This window comes from Epargyreus clarus, unplaced genomic scaffold (genome assembly GCF_041222505.1).
Source record: "Epargyreus clarus isolate Ecla_fem2 unplaced genomic scaffold, WU_Ecla_fem_2.2 ptg000027l, whole genome shotgun sequence".
Lineage (NCBI taxonomy): Eukaryota > Metazoa > Arthropoda > Insecta > Lepidoptera > Hesperiidae > Epargyreus > Epargyreus clarus.
The window spans coordinates 13,573,507-13,597,392 of NW_027332234.1; the positions used below are offsets into that span (position 1 = coordinate 13,573,507).

General features: G+C 35.6%; 1 protein-coding gene across 1 annotated transcript in view; it reads left to right on the forward strand.

Moving 5' to 3' along the window:
• The window catches only part of LOC140753957 (potassium voltage-gated channel protein Shaw), a 248,457-nt gene that overhangs the window by 161,625 nt on the left and 62,946 nt on the right, over positions 1-23,886 (forward strand). Inside the window, exons 6-7 of the mRNA XM_073088818.1 lie at positions 7,035-7,349; positions 11,930-12,139. Of these exons, the coding sequence (XP_072944919.1) occupies positions 7,035-7,349; positions 11,930-12,139 (525 nt within the window). The remainder of the gene's footprint in view (positions 1-7,034; positions 7,350-11,929; positions 12,140-23,886) is intronic.

The following is a 23,886-nucleotide window of genomic DNA, read 5'->3' on the forward strand; positions in this document are numbered from 1 at the left end:
ATACTTTTCCGAAGCATTCTTCATACCTGGGGTAGATTACAGATGTTCTCGGGCAGCAGTAGCCCCTTAGCATCAGGTGAACTGTATGCTCGTCTGCTAATATTAAATTTAACACACGTTTTCGACATTTTTACCCGACTGCGAAAGAGTAATAAATGTTTGTTTATTTCACCGTATGCATGTATGTCTCATACTTTGACACTCCCTGTAGGCCAAACGGCTTGTCGAATTTTAATAAAAGAGGTGTCGCTGGATTCGTCTAAATTCTGTGAGTGAAATAGAAATAGAAATAGGCTATATTTTTAAGCAGTCGTGTTTCTTTTTCCTTTCATAATAATTCTCGAGTTAAAATATCATAATATGTCTAAATTATGAACAAATTCGTATTCGTACTACCAAGCACATTTAATCCAAAAACACCTCGTATAATTGTATATGCATTTTAAGCATTTTGTGTTTTGGACCGAAAAACAGCGATGTGGTTTCAATGGTACTCGTAAATTCTGTTTAAAACAGCATTCCGGGCCATTAAAAGCAGAATTGCATAATGGAGTCCGTTTACTGAAAGATTCGGTACTCTTCTTCAAGTGTTCTGCATTAATGTAGATGCCATTTTTGTTGGTGTCTATGGTTTCGTGGTACAGAATGGGCATTCTGCATTATATTAATGGTTTGTATAATCGACGGACAGTCTATGGGCTGTACGCTATCTTGGTATGCCAAGACATTGAAAAATAGGACAGGAATTTTAATTAACTTTGGTTACAATTCTATTGGTCATGTGTTAATTTGACGGTGGTGGAACCCTTTGTAAATCGACTCCAGCAGCACTAGCGCTACACCTATTTTCCGTATATAAGAACAGTATTAAGCGCTGATGCGTTCTGACATACAGTTTAGATATACTTTTCCGAAGTGTTCCAGCTGACTCCTCAGGGATAGCGGCGCATCAGTAGTCGACCTCAGGTACGAAGGAATCTAATCTTATCTGGGGTTGATTACAGATGTCTATGGGCGGCAGAAGCGTCATTTACCATCAGCTGGATTGCATGTTTCTGTGCTATTCTTATGTTATTAAAATTGGACAGTTTGCGTAATAATTATTGGTTTGCATAATATTACCTTTTAGTGTAATTGTATTACATGCTACTTCGATTCTTAAAAGTAAAAGCTTTTATCACTTTGCAGTCAATCTGCTTCACGTTAAAATGTTCTCACCTCCACATTGTCGAATTTATTTATGTAATTCAATTTGGAATTGAACCTTGGTCCCTTTGGCAGGTGGCATTGTGTCTATTGTTTTAACGGCTCATCAAAGACAATAATTTTCCACTCCATTTCCCTTCCATTTCATCGCCAGACGTAAAGTGACAATGATTTTTCACTTTCCCCAAATTAATTGGCCTTGTGAAGTGTTTTCCTTAAACGATTTCGTTTTGAATTAAACTTATGGGATTAATTAATTTGATGGATCTTCGCTGAGATTTATCTTGAGATTGGCAGTCTTTGTCTTTTTAGGGTTCGGTATGCAAAGGGTAAAAACGGGATCTTATTACTAAGCATCCGGTGTTTGTTACTGTTATAAATAGATACTTATGTATTTTTTAATCATTAATACACATATAAAAAGTCATTTTAATGATTTTATCTCTTGTTACTTATCGTTTAATATTTTTGTAAGACTTCATTGTGACTTACTATGTGGTAAGAAAAATAAAAATATGTAAATCCAACTGTTACGATATTTTTACTTTTAGCAGAATGTAAATACCAAAAGAAGTTTCTCTTTATATAACGCATATTTTTACGTGTATAAAATATCTGGCAGTTATGGCCCATAATTTGGGATAATTCTTTCATATCTAAAGGTAAATGGAATTATGAGATCGTCCATAAAATATACAAAAGGTGTGAATCTTAACATTTTATTTTTATATGAGTTTATGTTTAGCTGTATCAGCTCTCGTGTATTTCGTCGCCGTCAGCAACCCATTATTGTTCTACTGCTGGACACGGATCTCCTCTCACAGTAAGCAGGATTAGGTCATAGTTTACGGCGCTGGTCATGAATAACTTGGTAGAACCTAGGTATGCAGATTTCCTTACAATGTTTTCCTTCACTGCTTAAGCAAGAGATAATTATATTCTCATAAGCACGTAACTCGTAAGATCAGAGATACGTGTTTGGGATTTGAACCTCAATCTCCTGACTGAGAGTGTAAATTACTAAACATGAAGCCAAAAAACTAAGAGTAGGGTACTCTGTAAACATAGCCTAGACTTTTCTTTACACAGATGTCGTAAAATAAGAGATTTAATCCAGCAGATTGACTGCAGTTTTCCCGTCGGAAGTTACTCGTCCGTTGCAGTTACCAACGCTCAGCTAAGCGTACTAACGGAAAAACCCATTTTGTATATAGTTTTTGTTGTAATATAAAATAATGAGCATTTTAAGAAAGCTCTTAAACTTTATTGCTTTAATGTGTAGTTGTAGCTTCTTTTAAAAATATTTTTGTTTTTCGCAGTAAAAACTTATTTAAATGAAGCTGCAAGGTTAATATAAATATGTTTTTATATTTGTAGATAAATGAGGTAAATGTAAAATTCTCCCAAAAAATAAGTATCGTGGACATGTGCGCTTAAAAGCTTGAACTAAAATATTTTCACAAAATAATCTTAGAGTTTGTGGCTGAAATTGTTTAGAAGGAACCATGCAAGCTGTTGGATACTTTAATTGTATATGTTTTTATGAAAATGCTATATATCTATATAGAAGATATATTCTTTTGTTTAAGAGAAATATAAGAACACAGAGTTTTTATATAATACAGAAATAACAAACATTTTTATGAAAATGCTATATTATAACTATACCGAAAATATCATCATCATCAACCCATTATTGTCCCACTGCTGGGAACGGGTTTCCTCTCATAATGAGAAGGATTAGGCCATAGCCCACCGCGCTGGCCAAGTGCATATTGGTAGACCTCACATACCTTTGATTTTTCATAATTATGTGCGTATGCGTGCGTGTCAGAGATTTGAACCACGGACTATTATATTATTAGTTTAAAGAGGACAATAGGAATGCCTACAATGTAGACTTTTTTACATATATAGATAGATAACGTTCGGTCCATCTAATTGTAAGAAGCTTGCTGTTGGACATCTGTAATCAATCCCTGATAAGATTAGAGTCCTACCTGACGACTGACCAGTCACAGATGCTTTGCTATCTTTGAGGACTAAATTGGAACGCTTAGCACGTGCTATGCTGGTATACGTATACCCGTGGGTACGTACTCTTACCATGCCTTTTAGAGCAACAAAGCAGCGCTTAACACTGCTGCCATTAGGCAGATATAGGTGCGGCGGTGGCACATTTGAAGGTGGTAGAGCTTTTTCTATAAACATTTATAATCCTTCGGTCCATGAAATAATGTAAACAGGTCATTAAATAATCACTGTATAAAACTCGCATTATAAAATGAATTATTACTTAAGCGATAAAAATATCTGGTTGGAAATAGCTTTAGCGCTTTTGCGCCATTATCTTAGGTTATTAATTTTCAAATGAAAGCTTTTAATCAAAATAATGTATGTTGAAGTGTTTCTGCGAAACTGAAACTGTTGTGCAAAACGTCAGTACGGGATTGACGTTTACGATATGTAAATATACTAGAAATAATAATATTTCCAGGACGAGGACTAACTTGGAATGCCTCGGATAAGTGTATCTCCCTTAACACATCTTTCAAACTAGAACCTAGCAGTGCTTATGTTATTCATTGTTGTTATTAAGCTAACGTAGGTGTTGAAAGACTTCCGCTTTGGAGTCTCGCAAATAGGTCTCTGAAGTCGAACCACAAACGGTTCTACCACCTTTCTTATACGAGTATGTATATTTCATAATCATATTCATGACAAAATATAAACACGTAACTATGTATATTTTATCATGTATCACAACTCGCGACTCGTAAGATAGCCGCGGGTGTTTTCCATTACTTGTCTTAACTACTCGTAGTTCCTTTGAACATTTTTTTTTTTATAATATAAGAGTGGCAGACGAGCATACAGTCCACCTGATGGTAAGTGGCTACTGCCGCCCATGGACATCTGTAATCAACCCCAGATAGGATTAAATATTCCTACCTGAGGTCGGCCACAGATACGCTGCAACCCCTGAGGACTAAGCTGGAACGCCTCGGAAAAGTCTGTCTCCCTTACCACACCCTTCAAACCGGAACTCAGCAGCGCCTAACACTGCTGTTATTAAGTAGAAATAGGTGTGGCGGTGGTGCCGCCGGAGCCGAACCACAAAGGGTTCTACCACCTTCCTAAGTTTCCTTCCGTAGTTCCTTTGAACATGTTATTAAAGTAAAATAACTCCAGAGAGCTTGTCGTGTTTTATCAGTTTTTTACCTCTGATATACTATAAGTATTAAGTATGTTATTTAGTTTTACACGACTGCGGTAATATTTCTCGTATGTCGTATGTCTCATTCTTTGGCACGCCTTGCAACTCAAACGGCTTGATGGATTTTAACAAAGGAGGTGTTTTTATGTTTAGAATCTGTGGTATTACTATAATAGCTATATTTTAAGCAGTCGTTTTTTTTGTTTTTATAATATTTCTCTAGTTTTAAGTGTTTTAACAATAAGCTATTTTTTGTACGACAGTAGCATAGTTACTAAACTTTATTCACTATTTACATTGGGAAAGCCTGGTGTCTATGCTCCAGGCTTTTTACAGTTATAGGAATAGACTTAGGCCTGGGTCAAAACAGAAACCCTAACCTTCTCACAAAAAAAACATAACATACCTAAATTAAGAGTATTATAGAGAACTTTTAGATAGATAGATAGATAGAATATGCACTTCAATAGATGGTAACAATAGTACACAATTATATAGGTTAATTGTATGGTTGTAGATATGATCTTTAGAGGTAATGTTTTTATGTTCTCTTGTAATAGTTTACCACATCATAGAAATTGATCATTAATTTGTAATTAAATATGTTTAACTGAAAATTGTCCAAGATTCGAACATCATACTTTTAGAATCATGCCTTTCATACCACTTTGCAATACATAATAACCTATACATCACGTAATTTGCAACCAAATCCGACCGTATTCACGCATACATACGTAATGTAACAGTAATAACTATTCGTAACTTAAACATTACATTACAATTAAGCTTTCTAGCTTAACATTCTATTAAAATAAAGCGTTCCCTTTGAATAGGGTTTGACAGGGTGCAAATGCCTATTGTCTAATGGGTCTTTATGAATTACTAACAAACAACAGCTGTTTGTTTCGGTAATGGTAACTCTATCCGCTCAGATAATTGTTTATGTGTTACTTATGTATTCTGTTCCCCTTTATAAATTGTTTTCGTAAAATGAAACGGAATGTAACGAAACAAAATGGAACGGAACGGGTTGAAACGGATGAGAATGTAACGTAACATAAGGTATTTTATCCGCTAAATTCGTACTGATAGTTTCATCTGCTTAGCTTATATATTATGTGTAATCAATGTGTGAATTGCCAAAAGTGAGGCCAGAAAGAGACTTTACCGAACCTTTCTAACTTAGTCCTTAGAGTAGCGATGCATCTGTGGCCGAGGTCTAATCTTATTGGATGGATCTAATTGATTGGATTGATTGCATTGATGTGGACATGTCTACGCCTGGCACTAGCTATTTACTATCAGGTGGGCTGCATAATTATTTACTCCTTATATATTAAACAAAAATATTTGAAATTACGAAAAAAGTTAGGATACTTATATAGTATTTGAGAATGTCAAGTGCAAGATTCCACAACATTATTTACTAGCAAATTTTCCATACGAACTTCAGAAAAGTGTCTGGATCCGCGCCAAAATTAAATCAGAGTTCAATGCAACAAGCTCCTGGCACGTTTTAAGTTAGTATGTAGCTGCCACTTATTGAAATATTGCCCTGGAATACATCGAAACATCAATTCTGCTTTATAGTAGCCAAGTTCCATCCATGCCACTTTTAGAAGACTATTCGATTTGGAGCTTTCTAAGTTGGCATCCTTCTTTAGTCGCCTCTCGGACCGATCATGCCTTTTGTAACTAGTGGTTTCCAGCAGTCTTCAGGTCTTATTTATTCTTCAAGTCTTCTTATTTTATTTCGTTGGGACATATCCAGTACTCCTTAGTTCTAGCAGTGTGGGTGTGTATGTGCATTAGGGTTACTGCACCCCTGTCCCTGTAGTTCCGGGACTAGAATAGGGCTACGGTATCTCCTGCCTGTCGTAAGAGGCGACTAAAAGGGGGCTTCCGGGGTTGCGGGCGGCAAGAGTGGGAGCTCGAACCGCCCGGCCAGCGGCCCCGGGAAGGACGACGGTATGTGTGGTCGCATACCGTCGTATACACCAGATGGTGTGGCGAGCGTCAAGCTCACCTGGGCGGAGCCCGACGGGGCAACGCACTTAGAGGACTCCGGTTGCGTTCCTTTGGAGATCCCGGAGCCCTCAACGCAGCGCAGAGGACGGCCACCGGGGGGGTTTTAGTGCGGTAAAAATCCCACATAACTCGGCGTCGCTCCCACGTTGTCGGGTACCTTTTGAAGGTTTCCCCCTCGACAAAAAAAAAAAAAAAGGGTTACTGCACCCTAATTCAAGAGTTATAAGACTATTTTATTATACATGACGCGTTCTAAAATAGTCTTAAGGGAATTCATCTCACTGGAAAGGTGATAGAACTGATTGCTGGCAGCAGCATTACAGCATTATTCCTTTCTACTTCAATATGGTGTAACGCTATCTTCAGATTTGAAGAGGTTATTAGGCAGATTATTATTATAACTTGATGATGCTTTCTCGAACTTAAAAATATAAAGTCTTCCCCTACGGTTTACAAATAAACGTATGGATGTAAAATGTGGTTCAACAATTTTAAACCTTCATACATTTCGAGATTACATTTCGAACGAGAGAAGTTCTTTGACATTCAAAAATCTGAAAATATTTCCTTTTTGTTACAGGTAGCTCCAAACATAATTGAGTTCGTCAAGTCACCAGTGAACATAATAGACTTCATCGCCACCCTAAGCTTCTACATGGACGTGGTGGTCGAGCTGACTGTTGTCAGGCGGAATCTTGACAAGGCAGATATCCTGGAGTTCATCTCCATCATCAAGATCCTCAGGCTATTCAAGCTGACGAGGCACAGTCCAGGGTTGAAGATCTTGGTGCACACCTTCAAGGCATCAGCGAAGGAGTTGACGCTGCTAGTGTTTTTTCTCGTGCTGGGCATTGTGATATTCGCTAGCCTGGTTTATTATGCGGAGAAGTCTCAAGTGAGTATACCTGATAGTACTACTTATAAATTTGGTACAAAATTACATTTTTCATGGGACTACCAAAGCTCATAAGTATACCCATAGATTGTGGTACTTTTGAAGGTGGTGGAAATTTTGATGGTGGGATTGTAGAAAAATCATCGGCATATATTTTCAACCGTCCAATACTATTGCTAGCGTTATAATCTGGTTTCAAGAGTGTGGCAAAAAACATACGACGAGTAGCAATGCGGCAATAACCGACCTCAAGTAGATTTCAATCTTATTTGGAAATGATTACAGATGTATATGGAGGATTTGACCATATTGAGATTCTATTTTTCTTCACTTTTTGAAAGCGCTTGAGGGCACCCGACCCTGCTACAATATATATCATTGTGTGTGTATAAATACAAGACATACATATGTTTTTAAAATTTATCGTTTGATATTTTACCGCTGATAGTATGACCCGATACACAGTACAAGTGCTTAGACAATTTAGAAAGTTTTCTTTGTTACAGCCGTTTTTGTGAAAATAACAAGTAATTTAGTCATAATTTAAATGATTAGGGACCGTTTACAAAATTACTTAATTAAACTAGGCTTCAAAACATTCAGCGAAATTACTAATTTAATTAGAAACTTAATTTGCAATTAATGTTTTATTATTTGTTGCCTGGTTAGGAACTTTAATGTCTTGACTTTTTCCCGTCATGAGTACTCGTAAAATGAGTTAGAGATGGTACAACACTTCGTGATTCGACAATGATTGAATGATTGAAATTCGATGTGAAGATACCGCAGGCACAGGTATTTCTGCCATTTATTTACAACGTTAAGCACTGTTCTGGGTTGATGCTGCTATAATGGTACACTTACATGAAATCTTGCAACTTAGACCACAGGGAATATACATGAGACCGACCTCACGTATGACTCCAATCTTTTCTGGATTACTTTTGGATTGGAGATAGATAACGGTGGGCAGCAGTGGCCATTTACCACCAGGTGAATTGCAGTTTCATTGGTACTTCTACATTATTAAATATACCAAAGAAAATATAAATAAGATGTTTATAACAAGCTTTCGAGTTTTAGTCACATGTATTTAGTATAAGCTCATTTGAACTAACTAACTTAATTCTATTTAGATCCGAGAAGTTATATGAAGTGGAAAAGATTGAAGGCAATTTAAAAGCCCTTCAGCTCATTAGTACACGTCATTTAGCGTTTAAGTGCATACTCACTGTACGATATGGAGTTTCAATGTTAGGAGCTTTCTAAATCGAAAGCTTTCTATATCGGGAGTTTTCGATGTCGGAAGCTTTCATTACCGGGATCTTGTGATGTCGAGAGCTTTCAATGTTGGGAGCTTTCGAGGTCGAAAACTTTCGTTATTGTGGATGTTGGGAACTTTCGTTATCGGGAGTTTTCATTATCGGGAGCTTTCTAAATCGAATGTTTTCCTTGTCGGGAGCTTTTGATATCGAGAGCTTTCAATATGAGGATTTTTTGAGTTATCGAGAGATGTCGAGAGCTTTCGGCGAAATAACAAATAGGTATAAAATATGCTTTGACGGCTCATTACTTTCGTATCATGATATTTATGAAATTTAAATTCATAAAAGTTTGTACGATTTCAGCGTGAATAGATATTGTGGCATTGAAGTTCAGTCTTTCGTGAAAATGTTCAGGATTATTAAGAAAGGTCTTGGATACATTAAAAATGTTCTACTTATCGTTTTTCAAACCTTAGCGTACTATATAAGATTGGAACAATGTTTCGCTTTTGGCCCTCCTGATATCGTGGTCGTAATCAATCAGACATGTACGCTTCCTTACGATACTGTCCTTTTCTTGAGTTCACCAGAAACTTAGACCTTTTGATTGAAAGATCAACCGAGATGCATTACTACCTCTTATTACTACGTTGAATACGCATAAATATGTCTCCCTTACCACACCCTTTAAAGTGTAATAGTGTCTTCGGAGTCGAACTACAGAGATTTCCACCTTCAAAAATGAGTCAGTGTCATTAGACATACTTCGAAACTTCGTATTATTTTTTTAATTTACTCATCAAAACAATATACGTAAATTTGTTCCATAATCTTAGTCTGAACCTTGAATCAACGAACAAGGCAATCACAATTCGAATCCCGACCTCAGGATTAGAACCAAATTAGTAACTTCAGTAACCACAAATCCATTCCCTCCAACTGCGGTAGTTATACCCCATATGTATTCAAGTATCGTATGAACGTGGTTTAGGTGAGATAACACGCGATTAACATAATCACTACGATAACGGTTTACGATGTTAGTTTAGTATGTCAGTTTCAAGGTATTCCAAATCTTAGGACAGGAAATAAAGCCATTTGAATATTAAATATCTTGTGGATATTAAAACAAAGGTTATCTTGAAGTGGGGTTTAAGGGCCGCAGCAACCACTTATCAGGTAGTCTGAATTCCCGTGCTTCTTCTTATTAAAAGGACAATCCAAAATATTATTTTCAAAACACTGACCTCACACAATCTCTTAGACATTCCATCATCATATTAATAAAATGGAAATCAAACAATCGGAATCTTCTCAATTTGCACACAATTTACCCCTTAAATAGTTTGTTTTTAAATGCTTAGGTTGCATAAAAACTTTAAAAATAAATAATTTATTCTTTGATTCTATTGAATATTATTTTCATATAGCCGTGTTCACAATATCCATCTATGTAACCATTATGATAATATAATGAAGATCAAACAATCGCAATCGTCAAACAGTTCGCACGAGTTTAACCCCGAAATGATCTGAATTGGAATTGGGAAGGAAAATGCGGAAACGTGGGAAATGTCTTCCGACGTAATCTAGAAAGTTCTTTAAAGGCGGAATTACGTTGAAATGAGATGAAACTAAGTAAAAAGGTGAAATTGAAATGAGGATCACACGGTAATGTAAAATAACAGAGATTTAGCATTATAAAAATTAATTAAACCTACAATTATTTTCAACTGAGGTGACATTCGCCGAAAATCATATGAAATAAGTAATTATTTTTCAAATTATCGAAATCGGAAGGGTTTGATACCAAATTGATGTCTGGAAAGTAATATGAAAACCTTGAAAGTTTGGAGGTTTTTGTACTGGCGCAATAAAGATTTCTTCCATACTTACACACTCTTCAGAACTTTCTGGCATGCTATAACTTATAAAAATATGTTAAAGTTGGTTTCGTGAGAAATATGTTTCGAAAAGGTCACAATGTAATTGACGAGAGTGTTATGAAGTTATAAAACTTGGACCAGCAGATATTGGATCGACACAAAACTTGACATCCGGCTCGAAGGATCAAATGTATTGCATATTTTTTTATAAAATTGAAATATCAAACCAACATCCAGAGATGAGAGCCCAGAGATGATAAAAGATTATTGTTGACCACATGCATTAGTTACCAACTCCTTTAAGGATTGAAATATTGGAAGATACAATACAACAGCACTTAACACTGCTGTAATATGGACATGAAAAGCGCAAGGTGGTACCACCATAAACGAACTTTACAACTTTTTAGAGGCTAAAAACTAGAATTTAGTTAACATGTGTATAAAATTCCGAATTATTGAATCTGATTCGAATTCATATTTACTCTAAAGATTTCTCGAAAATCTTAAGTAGGAAAATTTTAATAAGAAGCCTAATAACTCAAGAGAGAGAGAGAGTAAAAATCTAACAAACGTATAAATAATTCCCTATTCATCAAAATATAATGAGATCAGTATTATAACTCCGATCAAAGTAAGCTCTAATATGAATCCAGAATAATTGTCAATTTCAACAATCGACTACAATAGAACAGCTGATAGGCGCTATTTTCACAATGGAGATAGAAATAATGATCATTTATTAAAACGGAGAATTTATTAACTTTCAATATTAAAAAGATATTTTTTGCTACGATAGAAATAAGTTGAGATGGTTTGGATATTTCTTTGTTAAGCATTAGTACTATTATTTTTCTTCTGGATTGTAAGATTGCAACGGCACATGAAGCGTGCTAACTTAGTTTTGCGGAATCGCAAAGCATTTACATAAGACAAGACTGCAGTCTGCAGCTGTTTGAGTTTTGTATTAAATTTTGTATTAAAAGTTATAGTTCCTTTGGGCAGGAAGAAGAAACTGGCCAATGTACTTGTAGCCAATAACGGAATTGATGATTACGATTAAAATTATGTAACAAACGACTACACCTACAGTAAACAGTAAGTAATTACCACCCATATACATATATGTCAACAATGTTTATGTCTCACTGCTACAACTGGGGGAAGCCTGAGGCGCACACACCATGTGGCTCTAACGTTAGTGGACCTCGGTCAGGGATTTAAGTTATATCTTATATTATATTACATGAATAAATCGCTGATAAGTTGGTCGCCGTATAAGCTCACCGTTAAAACCAGAAAATAGTAACACTTAACTGTTATTATAAGACAGAAATGCAGCCATCATTCGAGGTCAAACCACTAAGGAACCTACCAGCGTTACATTACACTATATCACAGTAATGTTACTATTTTTCTATTGTTACAGGATAACCCAGATAACCAGTTCAAGTCGATCCCCCTGGGGTTATGGTGGGCGATCGTCACCATGACAACGGTGGGGTACGGCGACATGGCTCCGAAGACGTACCTAGGCATGTTCGTGGGCGCTCTGTGCGCACTCGCCGGCGTCCTTACGATAGCACTTCCAGTACCCGTCATAGTCTCCAACTTCTCTATGTTTTACTCGCATACGCAGGTTAGTGGGTGTCAAGTTATACATGTTCTGGAGTTTGGAAAAATATGTGACAGAATTTTTACAACGCCGACATTTGAAATCGACACCGTGAAGTTGGCTAGTAAATGTCGCAAAATTTGCAGGACAGGTAGTAATAAAAGGTAAAAGGTACATAAAGAGTAATTAAGAAATAAAGTAAAAGTAATTTCAAATACGATACACACTATCACTGTGTACAGTTGTACACATTGATAGTACGTAACCTACTCTTTTTTGTCAAGAATGGCAACCCATCTAAAATCGGCTTTAGGGAAAATCCATGTTCTATATCAAGGTGGTGATTATATAGATAGATGTCCACTTGCGACCATGTCGATTATGAAAAGGAAGAAATGATTTGCGACCCACTTCGAGCAAGACGATTATATTTTGTTTGTAGTTGATTAAAGAATTTTGTGGGCGGCAGTGGTTACCTACTCATCATGATAGATGGATTGCTGACTGTAATTCAGTTTCATAAATAACGGTTCATTAAATGCAAGAGTATCAAACTTGAAATTCTAATTATCAAGTTTTTAAACAATACCTTCTGATATACCAACTCTTTCGGTCAAAGAAGTCAAAAACTCTAACTATGAACAAATAAAGTACATTATCCTGAAAGCAACAAATTAAACTCTTTCGGTTCGAAGTATACCGAATTATACCGAGTATCCCGAGTTAAGGCACTTAGTAGTAGGAAACTTGTTACCTGCGCTAGTTAAGGAAAAAAGAAACAATGAGGAAAACCCTATTAGTTAGAAACAGTCAGAAATAAGTTAGAAATAGAAATGAGTATCACATACCGCGCGGCTTGTACAAAAATATGGTTACTCAATGCTTCAATTATTTAGAAATCAGATGTCTAGTTTTTGTTACTAAATGGTTGTTTATTTGGCGATTCTAATTCAATATAATATAAAATAAGATCATGTAAACATTAGTAGAATTGCGTGAATACCCTGAATTTGGTAGACAGCCATGCGTCTAGATTCCTCTCATTATTTTCATCTGTCCCTTCAATTTGATAAAAATAATAAGGCACTTTCTATTCTTTTCAAAACTTTCTTTTTAGCATTGAAAGAAACCGTCTTAGTTTTTTGGGTATTCCCGTTATAAAACTAACGAAAAAACTGTTTTTTAGAATAATCTTGTTATAAAAGTGGATTGTGTGTCTTGACGATTTAAGTTTAGGTATCAAATTCAAATTCAAACTCGTCTAGAATTTTCATAAAAATCAAATTTACGGTTTTATTTAATGAGAGTTTAGTTAAGGACTCTGGCCGCTGACTAAGTTTAAACGAGAGCTCAAATGATAATTATGTTGACTTTACGTTGTACATAATTATTTAGTTTATTTGATGAAGAGTAAATAATTTATGGACCTCGTTAAAATTATCTTGGTTAGCATTATTAAAAACCACTCAGGATGTATCTTTTTTAACCATTGTTTTAGATGTGTTCAAATATTTATACGTGAAACACTTTTGCCTAAAGGCGACAATGTCCAGTTTCACCTTTTTTACTTTTTTATATTTGAATTTTCACCCAAAAACAAGGCTCGTGACAATAGATCCGAATAAAATTCAGTGTTTCCTCTGTAACTATTTGCTTTATTCAAATGTCCGTCGCTTTGCGGGATCTGTTTTACGTTTTATAAAATGGCTTTCGACATTTCGACGGCTGAGTTAACTCTAACGGTAACTCTGGTTATTTTACTGTCGGGGTTCGTTTATACACATGCCAATTGTATCAGCGTCATTATTTTTATTAGTGAGTTACTATGCAGTAAATAACACTCGTATTTTAAAATACAGTATTTACTCCTATTAGCCGTAATGGTACCACTTTCTCTTCATGTAGGTGTTGGGAGTAACTAAAGAATTAAATCTAGGAGACTATTCTTGCGAAGTTATTCATCTTGTGCGGTTACCAACACGTGAAGCTAAGTGTGATGAATACGGCATTTTCTTATTTCTCTAGCAATTCTTAGGGCATCCTAAGCTAGCTGTCAACGTCTAAAGGTTGAGAGGTGAACAAAAATCACATCATACACATCAAAATTAATGTCATAGCTAAAAAATACTGTTCACTAGTACACACATAAATTAAAATGTTATAAAAGATTTTACTTAAAACATTAGTGGGAGTAGAATAACTTCGACGGACACAAACGTATAAAATAAATCATATCAAATTTATAAGAAAGCTATTTATACAGATGTCAAATATTTCAATCGGAATATTAAAATCTTAGAAGCTTCCTTCCGTCGAAGCCTCGCATTCAATCCAGTTTGATTGCAACTCCAACTCGCACTTAACCTGAAAAAGACCATCCGTCTTCCTACAATCATCTATTCACAAGGTACCTTCTTCAGTGAAAATCTTACGAAAATTTTTATCTTCTATTTCAAATTGTAGAATGTTCACTTCTGGTTCTTCTGAAAACTTATGGTTCGGTTCAAAAAGATTATGATACATTGGCAGATTTTCATGAGATTTAAGTAACAAACGAGCATATATTGATTTGATTGGATTCCTGCTAGAGGCAGGCACTCAGGGATATTATGTTGGTTATGGAATGGTTTATTCTGTACTAGCAGTACCCGCGGCTTGGCCCGCTTTTTGTTCATAATAAAATATAGCCTATAGTACTCCAGATTAGTATCTTTCTGATTGTGAAAGAATTTTTATGATCGTTTCAGTATTTCCGAAGATTAGCCTTTACAAACAAACAATCAAAGTTACAAACTTTAGCTCTTTATAATACGAGTATTAGTATAGGAATAGACCGCTGTCTACACTTCAGGTAAGAGAATACTAAGAAATCGCATTCTGTTAAGTAAGCAGAAACTACATCACTACATTAAATTTTATTGATAATCAAATTTATCAGATTCGGCCGCCGCACCAGCACGCGTCAAGGTCGCCCGAATATGAGACGGTACCATGGTGTCAACATGGTCATTGTTGTTATATAGCAGAAATAGAAGTAGTGTTGTTGCCTCCGTAGTAAAATCTTCCATCTCTTAAATATTGTAACGTTGTAAGCTTCAGTGACTAAAATACAATACAATAGTCTATTTGACTTTGTACTCACCTGAGTACCTAATAGAAAATAGACACCCTGTAGACTGTAGCCTAAACTTTTTCCATTTTTAAATACTGCGCTAAGGTAAAATATGTAAGACTGTTTCCAATAAAAGTTTATCGAAACCACCGAAGAAAATTCTATGCACCAAATTCCTGTAAATCCTGAACTGTCTAAAATAGATTTGTGTCTTTCCATTTCTCTCTAGAAATTTTCCAAGTAAATAAAATATAGGGTCGCGACAGTAACACTAATATTAGGTTATACTTGGAACTGTTCGACCCCAATACTGTTTTAGACCACTGCAAAGGTCGAATGGGTATTTAATTATTTAGCGAGAGCCTCCGAGCCAAAATATGATTGGAATCGATTGTGGTCTAGCTGATTGGAAGTACATGGTTTGATCTAAAGTTCATCTATTGTTACATGCAATATATTTAAGTTTTGCGAGATAAGGATTTAATATACGAGTAATAGGATGCTTAGCCCTGTCCCCGTAGTTCCGGGACTAGAATAGAGCTACGGTATCCCCTGCCTGTTGTAAGAGACGACTAAAAGGGGGTTTTCAGGAGTGCGGGCGGCAAGAGTGGGAGCTCAAACCCCCATACGCGACTCCGAGAAGGACGACGGTATGTGTGGTCGAATATCGCTGTAATCACCAGGGGATGTGAGAGGATCGTACAATTGCTCCCCCCAGGGCAGAGCCCGATAGAAGGGCATCGCCTTAAGAGGACTCCGGTTGTGTTCCGTTGGAGATCCCGGAGTTCTCCAAGCGTTGAGGACGGCCACCGGGGGAAAAAAAAGGATGTTTAGCTCATTATACAACAGTATGAATGACGAATAGCCCATATACTTAGAATAACTCAAACAATGCTATGAATATTTCTTCACCGATGTATTATCATCGACCCATTACTGTCCCGCTGCTGGGCACGGATCTCCTCTTAGAATGAGAAGGATTAGGCTGCAGTACACCGCCCTGACCAAGTGCGAATTGGTAGACTTCACTGACCTTTGAAAACTTGTTTTTTTTTAGATTTCTCCGATATCCGTCTTAAACTCTTCTCTCTCTGGGAGGAGACCAGAACTGGGGCAGTAATGGGTGGATGATAAGAGCATGCAATAACTTTATGTCTCCTAGATTTGTGGGATAAGCTCAATCTAGTATTCTGTATTGATCAGTCTCGACCCTGGAACTAAATAAGATCAATTCAGCTTCTGATTCAGTACAAGTTCCTTTCATTTTAGATTAAGACCACTTAAGTTGTCCAGTAAAACTAATGAACGAAGATACGATGGAGGGTACTTCACAGATATAATGAATCTTTCATCAGTACAGCCAGTTGTATGATAGATACTTATGGACGTTTTTACTGAAAATTCCATACTCTTTCTAACTTGTTATTAAAGGGGCTTGCGATCATTATTGACACATTGGTTTTTATCGGAAAAGGTCAAAGAATAAAAACTTAGAACAGAAACCCTTTTCATTCAAACATCTGATCTCACAGAAATTAAGTCGGAATCCACAGAGTATCAAACCAATGTGACATTCGTTCCAGCATCAAGAACATCATCATCATTATTGGTCATCAAGTCATCAAAAGGTTATTTTCTTTAATCTCAATACAGTTTTCACCATTCGTATTCAGAAATAAGTTTGACTGTGTAGTACAGTAGTAAGATCACTATCAAAAACTATATTACTTGTCAGGCAATATTCGCTCAAGTTTTGTTCATCTGATTTATATATCAATGGAAACAAATTGTATTGAAATAACAGACAGACATTCCAATTCAATTTACATGATGATAAGGCAATAATCTACGTAATCCCAGGCATATAATTATAATGTATTTGGAAACTACTCAACTAAATATAGTATTAATTTCAATACGTCCTATTGAAGTTAAAACTAAGAACTAGAACTACTAAGAAGTTTAGACACGTAGAAGGTTCCAGGTTCAAATTCCTAACAATATCTAGTCTATTTAAAGAACTATACGATACGGTACGATATATTGTGATTTTTGTTAGGGGTCTGTTGTTTTTGTTGTCTTTGTATATATGACATTTTCTGTGTTATACACAGAAATTCCTAGTGTGAAGCTATGACTACACAAGCGCCGTTTTCATATTTTATTTTTTGCCTGAGTTTTTAATATCGAAATTGCTTCTATGCTAGACTCGTAAAAAGATTCATCATTTTTGACGTATATTGGTGTAACGATTCATCATTTTTACGCGTACAGTTAAAATCTCAAACCGCGAAAATCATTTTTCCATTCCAAAACATAAAATCAATCAAGCTGATTTAATTAAATCCGAGAGCTGATTGGATTTATATTTAAATTCGAGTAATATTATATTTATCCTCAGTCGGTACTATTTCCCTGATGAATTTTCGGAATCATCTTAAATTATAATCCACCACGATGGCCCAGCTTGCAAAATGGTAGATGTTGTTATTCGACATTTTAAGAACTTTATATACGTTTTTAAATAATCATAGTTTTTTCGCTCAAGATTTTTTGCCAACCTAATCTCGATGTTTTTAACACAATAAACATATAAAATTATATTTATCAAATGAATAGATGGGTGAAGCTCATTCCTTATTGGAATCTTTTACTATAACACTACTGTACAGTGTACATAGATAACTTTTTAATATCATCATCATCAACCCATTATTATCCCACTGCTGGGCACGGGTCTCCTCTCAGAATTAGAAGGATTAGATTTTTTTTTAATATATATCTCTCAGGTGTGCAGGTTTCCTCGCGATGTTTTCCTTCGCCGTTTAAGCTAGTGATCATTAATATCTAATACGCACATAACTTTGAAAAATCAGAGGTGCGTGCCTGAGATATAAACCTCGCACCCTTCGTTCGAGAGGCCGATTTTCTCGTTTGAGGCTCGTCGCTCGCGGGCGATGTGACACTTACCGTATTATCTTTGGACATTTGATATATTTATGACTAAGGCGGTTTGAATATCAACAAAATGTTTGTCGTAAACTCCTATAGCTAGTTATATATTTGATTTACTGCTCTGTTTGTTTGTTATGATATTTCAGAAGTTTCGATATTCAAATTTATTGAAGTCAACAATATCTTGTGCATGAAATGTATATTTTATTGAAATTTTATTGTGTGGTGTGTTGTTTGGTTGTTTGTGTTAGAATTTAATATAAGTTATGTGTTTATTATCTGTTGTATTTATTTATGAAGTGTGTAGTGATCGATTGTCCGTTTGCGTGTCTCTTTGTGAGTTAAACGACGCAACTGTTTTCATGTGGCTATATTCTAACAGAATATATATAAAAAAATAAATGTAGCCGCCCGGTATATTGCTTTTAAATAAATTAGTGCATTGCATGCGCTCGAAATTTCAAAAGTCATGGAGCAAACTTATGAGTAGGTATTATGCATTAAAATCGGACACCCATTAATTCAATCTAAGGATAAGTTAAATAAATCCATGACGTAACACACTACTCACCAACATAAACCCAGGAGACCAAAACCCAATGGCCTCTGAAGACGTTACAATTTGTCCAGGCCAATTAAAGGATCCGAACTTTACAAGATTAATTGCCATCAGAAATTCGGGATCCCAATTGAAACATATTAGACTTGGGGATAATTTATTACTTTTTGATGAAATTCATTTTGAATTTGCAGTTAATGATATTATAGGTTAATAATTGAATAGTTAACTAAAGTAAAACTTTTGTGACCTATTTGAATTAATGAACTAGAGAAATATTATAAAAATAATCCTATCTCACACCCTCAATTTAGACGAATAAAAAGACACATCTTACTGTAAAATCTGTCAATCAGTTCGTCTGTCCGTTTGGGCTGCAGGGCGTGCCAAGTCTTTATACTCCGTAGTCCGTTAAAATAATAATTATTTTTCCTTATTTTCCACTTGAGATATCAGTTAATATATCATGACAATATACTACAAGGCGACCACTAGACCTATAGCTGGAATATAAATCGGCAAAACATTTTCACGTATTAACACTGTTGCTCTAAAGCAGAAATAAGTGTAATACTGCCGCTGCAATTTAACCTATGAAAATCTAGTACTTTCAAAAGGCGGACTCCCACGGTGAATGGTGCAGCCTGGTCCCCACCCGTCCTTAATATCATGGACCGTGGAAAACCAGCATTACAAGTATAACTTAGTATTCTGTTCGAAGAAAGTAGTCTAACTTTTTAAAGGCTTTGCTTTAAAACAATTGAAGTAAAACTACCCCACTCGAATACTGATTCGGGTACAATGGGGACAATTGGTTCCATTCTCCAAAAACAAGGTTTTATTTTATATCGTTAAAACCTCTACATTTTCATCTTGCCGAATCTCTTTTCTATGGATAAGAAGTTTCTGGAAATGATAAATATATTATTTCTAGTAAAAAATCCATTATATTTTGTCATTTACTTTACAACGTCTTCTACTTTAAGAATGTTGTTTTAGAATCGTACAATTTGTATCTATCCATTCCTCATTGAGCAAATTTCGTAAAACAATACGAGGTTCAAATTTAACAAATCTAATAAAATTAACGTAAAAACAATGCAAAATAATTATTTCAGTAAGTGTTCAATTTGTTGGTATTAAATTCTTCAGTTTAGGTATCTCCTAATAAAACAGTTCTCCAACTTAACTATTCTACATTATATACTTGTATTATACTTCATTTCATATTATTATAACAATAGATGTCGCTGTACTAGATTATAACCTTATGTTAACACAAAATATGGGAATGTCTTATCTAGTAAAACTTTATATCCGTTCCACCTACATTTAAGCCAATATAAAACTTGGGCGGCCCATCGCCACCAGCCCTCAATCCTCCATAAAAACGCTACTTCATTTTAATTGAAATAAAAATTTAAAGCCTCTTTAAATACAGCCTAAGGCTCGGAACACATGTGACTGTTTAAAGGATAAGAATAATAACGGTATCAAAATATCGCTTTTACGTTAATAGCCGTACGTTATAGTAACTCATGTATTATATAATGTTATGTTATCTAAAAATACATTTATATCTCTGGCTACTTGGGAATTAAATTTAAAACATTCGACGTGACAAGATGGTTAGTTAGTGGCTAAGGCATGTAATAAATTATTGCTTAGCAATAAACACAGACGTGCCTTCACTTTTATTTACAAAATGAAAAAGGCTAAATAAAAACAATATTTAAAAATATTCTAAAATCAAATTAAAATTATGAATTCAAATCGCTATATATTTTTTTAACTAAAATGAAAATGTCGTGTATTATATAAAATAATATTACTTATTTTCAAAAATTATGAGTAAAGAGATTCCCTTATGAAATATTTCAATTTACTCCTCAGGAGTAGAAACAGTAGCAAAGTAGCAAAAGTTTGGAAAATCCAAAAGTGCACGACTCATAATGCTCATTTAATTATGAAATAAAAAAAAAAGAAAAAAACTTAAGTCGTTCAAAATTAATTGCCGAAAAAACAGCTGTAGTAGGAAGAAGGTACTGCACAAGCGCCCCTGGTGGAATAAATGTACATAATATTTATAGATATATCACCATCCATATGTTAACTTTCTATGAATATAAATAGATGTACAGTCTTGTAGTTTTCGTTTTTTATTAATTGTAATTAAACGACACTGAAATAATTAGCCATTTGCATTCAGTGACCTACAATTGTCGATTAGAATTTAAAAAAAAATATACAGTCTTGTAGTTTTCGTTTTTTATTAATTGCAATTAAACGACACTGAATTAATTAATCATTCGCATTCAGTGACCTACAATCGTCGATTAGAATTAAAAAAAAAAAAAACTCAAATGATGGATTTTTTCACAAGTTACAGTGTTTTCAGGTTTCACACATGACGGACAGGAATTTTTTTTGACCTATTTTGATGTTTTTTTCCAATTCTATTGTAGTAAATCAATTTTTAAAAAGTATGGAATTAATCTCCATTAAATTATCTCGACAATAGTATGCAAAATATCTTGATTCCGTGAACTATCAAGGCTATAATAATAAAAATAGCCGCCAAAATGAAGCGAAAAAAATTTTTCGATCGTAAAGCACTCTCTGATGCTTCGCATCATGAGTCGTGCAACAGTGACCGAATTTTAGTACCCGTAGATCTTTAATCATATCTAAGATTGTTTAAAGATGTCCATGGGAAATTATCATCTAACGACCTGTATGCTTGTTTGATACTCCTAAATCATAGAAATATGCTTTCTTCAATCAGCGGTTAAACGTTAATTTTGCTAATGCGAACATAGCCTTATACGGTCGGGAGCTTCAAAAATATTAGGATAACGTATTTTTATTGCGCATTTTGTAATATCAAAGGGGAAATTTGGAACAGTTGGAGCAGTATTTCCTGTCCGTACATACACGTATAAATAACACGTAGGGGAAGAAAGATAAAATAAGCTTTGTGATAAATATTTATGATTATTTGTTTTTCACAAGTATTTGATTGATACAGTAATATGGCCATAATGGCTTTTAAGTCACGGCTAAGCTCCAGTGTCTTCCCATTACTATTGGTTATCTGGTAAAAAGTTCACGACACTGTTTAAATGTCTATTCGATTAGATTTTATTATACTTAATTTAGAATTTCATAAAGCCAATCACAGTTGAGTTGTTGCTCCTGAGAAGTGAGATAGTCCCCTCATATTTAAACCAGTCTAGCATCCTTACCCCACAACACGTAAGAACTGTTTCACGCTAATAATATGTGTGATGGTGGGATCTCCCAGATCGAACTATACTATCACCTTTATATGATTCTAACAATATTACATCTCCAACGTTTATTTAATATCTTTATATCCCATCTCACAGTTTTTTCTCACAGCTGGTGGAGGCATGGACCATGCTACTCCAGTCGCTCAACCGCTTATTATCTCCCAATTCTTCGGCTATAGTTTCACAAAGTTTTTATGAAACGGTATTTCCTTGCAAGCAGTTTTATCTTTTGTCTTTTTATCTTTTGTCCGGCAACATTTTCTCATTATCCACTTAGTCTTGCGCTCAAGTATTCAGCTTTTACCTTCTTTGTTCCTATCTTTTTGTCTTCAAGACGTCAGAGACTGCATGTCTTTTCCTTAAGTTGTTACGGAACTCTTTTAAACTGTTTTACAGTTTTATTAAATTGTGAATCATTTTTAATGTACTGAACATTTTCTGTCATGACAACTTCGTAACGTAAAAGTCTACAGTGTAGTAGTAGTGGTAAATGACAGATTTACGTCTGTTATTTATACTATCAAAATTTTGCCAAGATCGAAATTTAGTCTATTTTTAGGGTTGAATCTCTATTTAGATAGACCTTTAAAAGATGAATGTGGGTATCGGCTCTGGATTTGGATGTTCCAATAATGCATGGCAAGCACGTTTTCCTTTCTAGGTATGAATGTAGTATACTAGGATATAGCTGTTTTGTCCCTGTAGTCTCGGGACTAGAATAGGGCTACGGTATTCCCTGCCTGTCGTATGAGGCGACTAAAAGGAGGCTTCTGGGGTTGTGGGTGGCAAGAGTGGGAGCTCGAACCGTCCAGCAAGTGACCCCGGGAAGGACGACGGTGTGTGTGGCCGCATACCGTTGTAAACACTAGGTGTGTGGGAGGAGCGTAAACTGCTCCCCCAGGGAAGAGCCCAATTGGGGTATCGCGCTCGGTGGACTCCGGTCGTGTACCATTGAAAGATCCCGGAGTTCTCCACCAAGCGCCGAGGACGGCCACTGGAGGGGTTTTAGTGCAGTAAAAATCCCACATAACCCGGCGTCACTCCCACGTCGTCGGGTACCTTTTGAAGGTTTCCCCCTCGTAAACAAAAAAAAAAAACAAAAGGATATAGCTGTTTAAAGTAGAAAGTTTCCTAGATGATCATCATGCTCTTGGTACCAAGGAATCTTAACGCTATTAAAGAACCCCATATTACTTTACGAAGACTAACGCCACTGAGCAAGAGGCGATTATTTTTCCGCACCATAATTTACATCTAAATAGGTCCCCAGTGTGTCCTAAAACTTGAAATGTCATTAGGCCAAATTGACTTCGTAAATTTTTAAATTACGCCGGTCAATTTAATGACGTAATAGCCTTAACAGGCTTTTGGGACAAGTGTTCATAATGTCCCCATTCTACCCTTATCCATCCAGGCTAAAGATAGCCTAAGTGACTCCAGAAATAATGCTCCAAGTACCTACAAAAGATTTATCAAATTTAGTCCAGTGGTTCATTAGTCTCTGGAAATATGGTCTAAGTATAATTTGAGGTCATAATCATTCATAATAAGATAACTCACCATTAAAAGGTGCGACCGCCGTGGTTCAAATATAGTGTAGTCTAGTATAGCCTTTCCGAAAATTACACAGTTATTCCAACATCATCCTCTGTTGTGTAGTAGCTCATTGGCGGCAGCCTTCATGTAAGAAATTTAATACACTAGTAACAGACCACGCTATAACCTACTCGTCTCACCGGCTATCATCAGACGGTCTCTGACGTTACGCGACGACAACTGACGTTCGCCAGCTGTCGCGCCCCGTCTTTAGCGACCGCTGCCGACTGCCGTCAGCGCCAGCGACTGCAGTCGG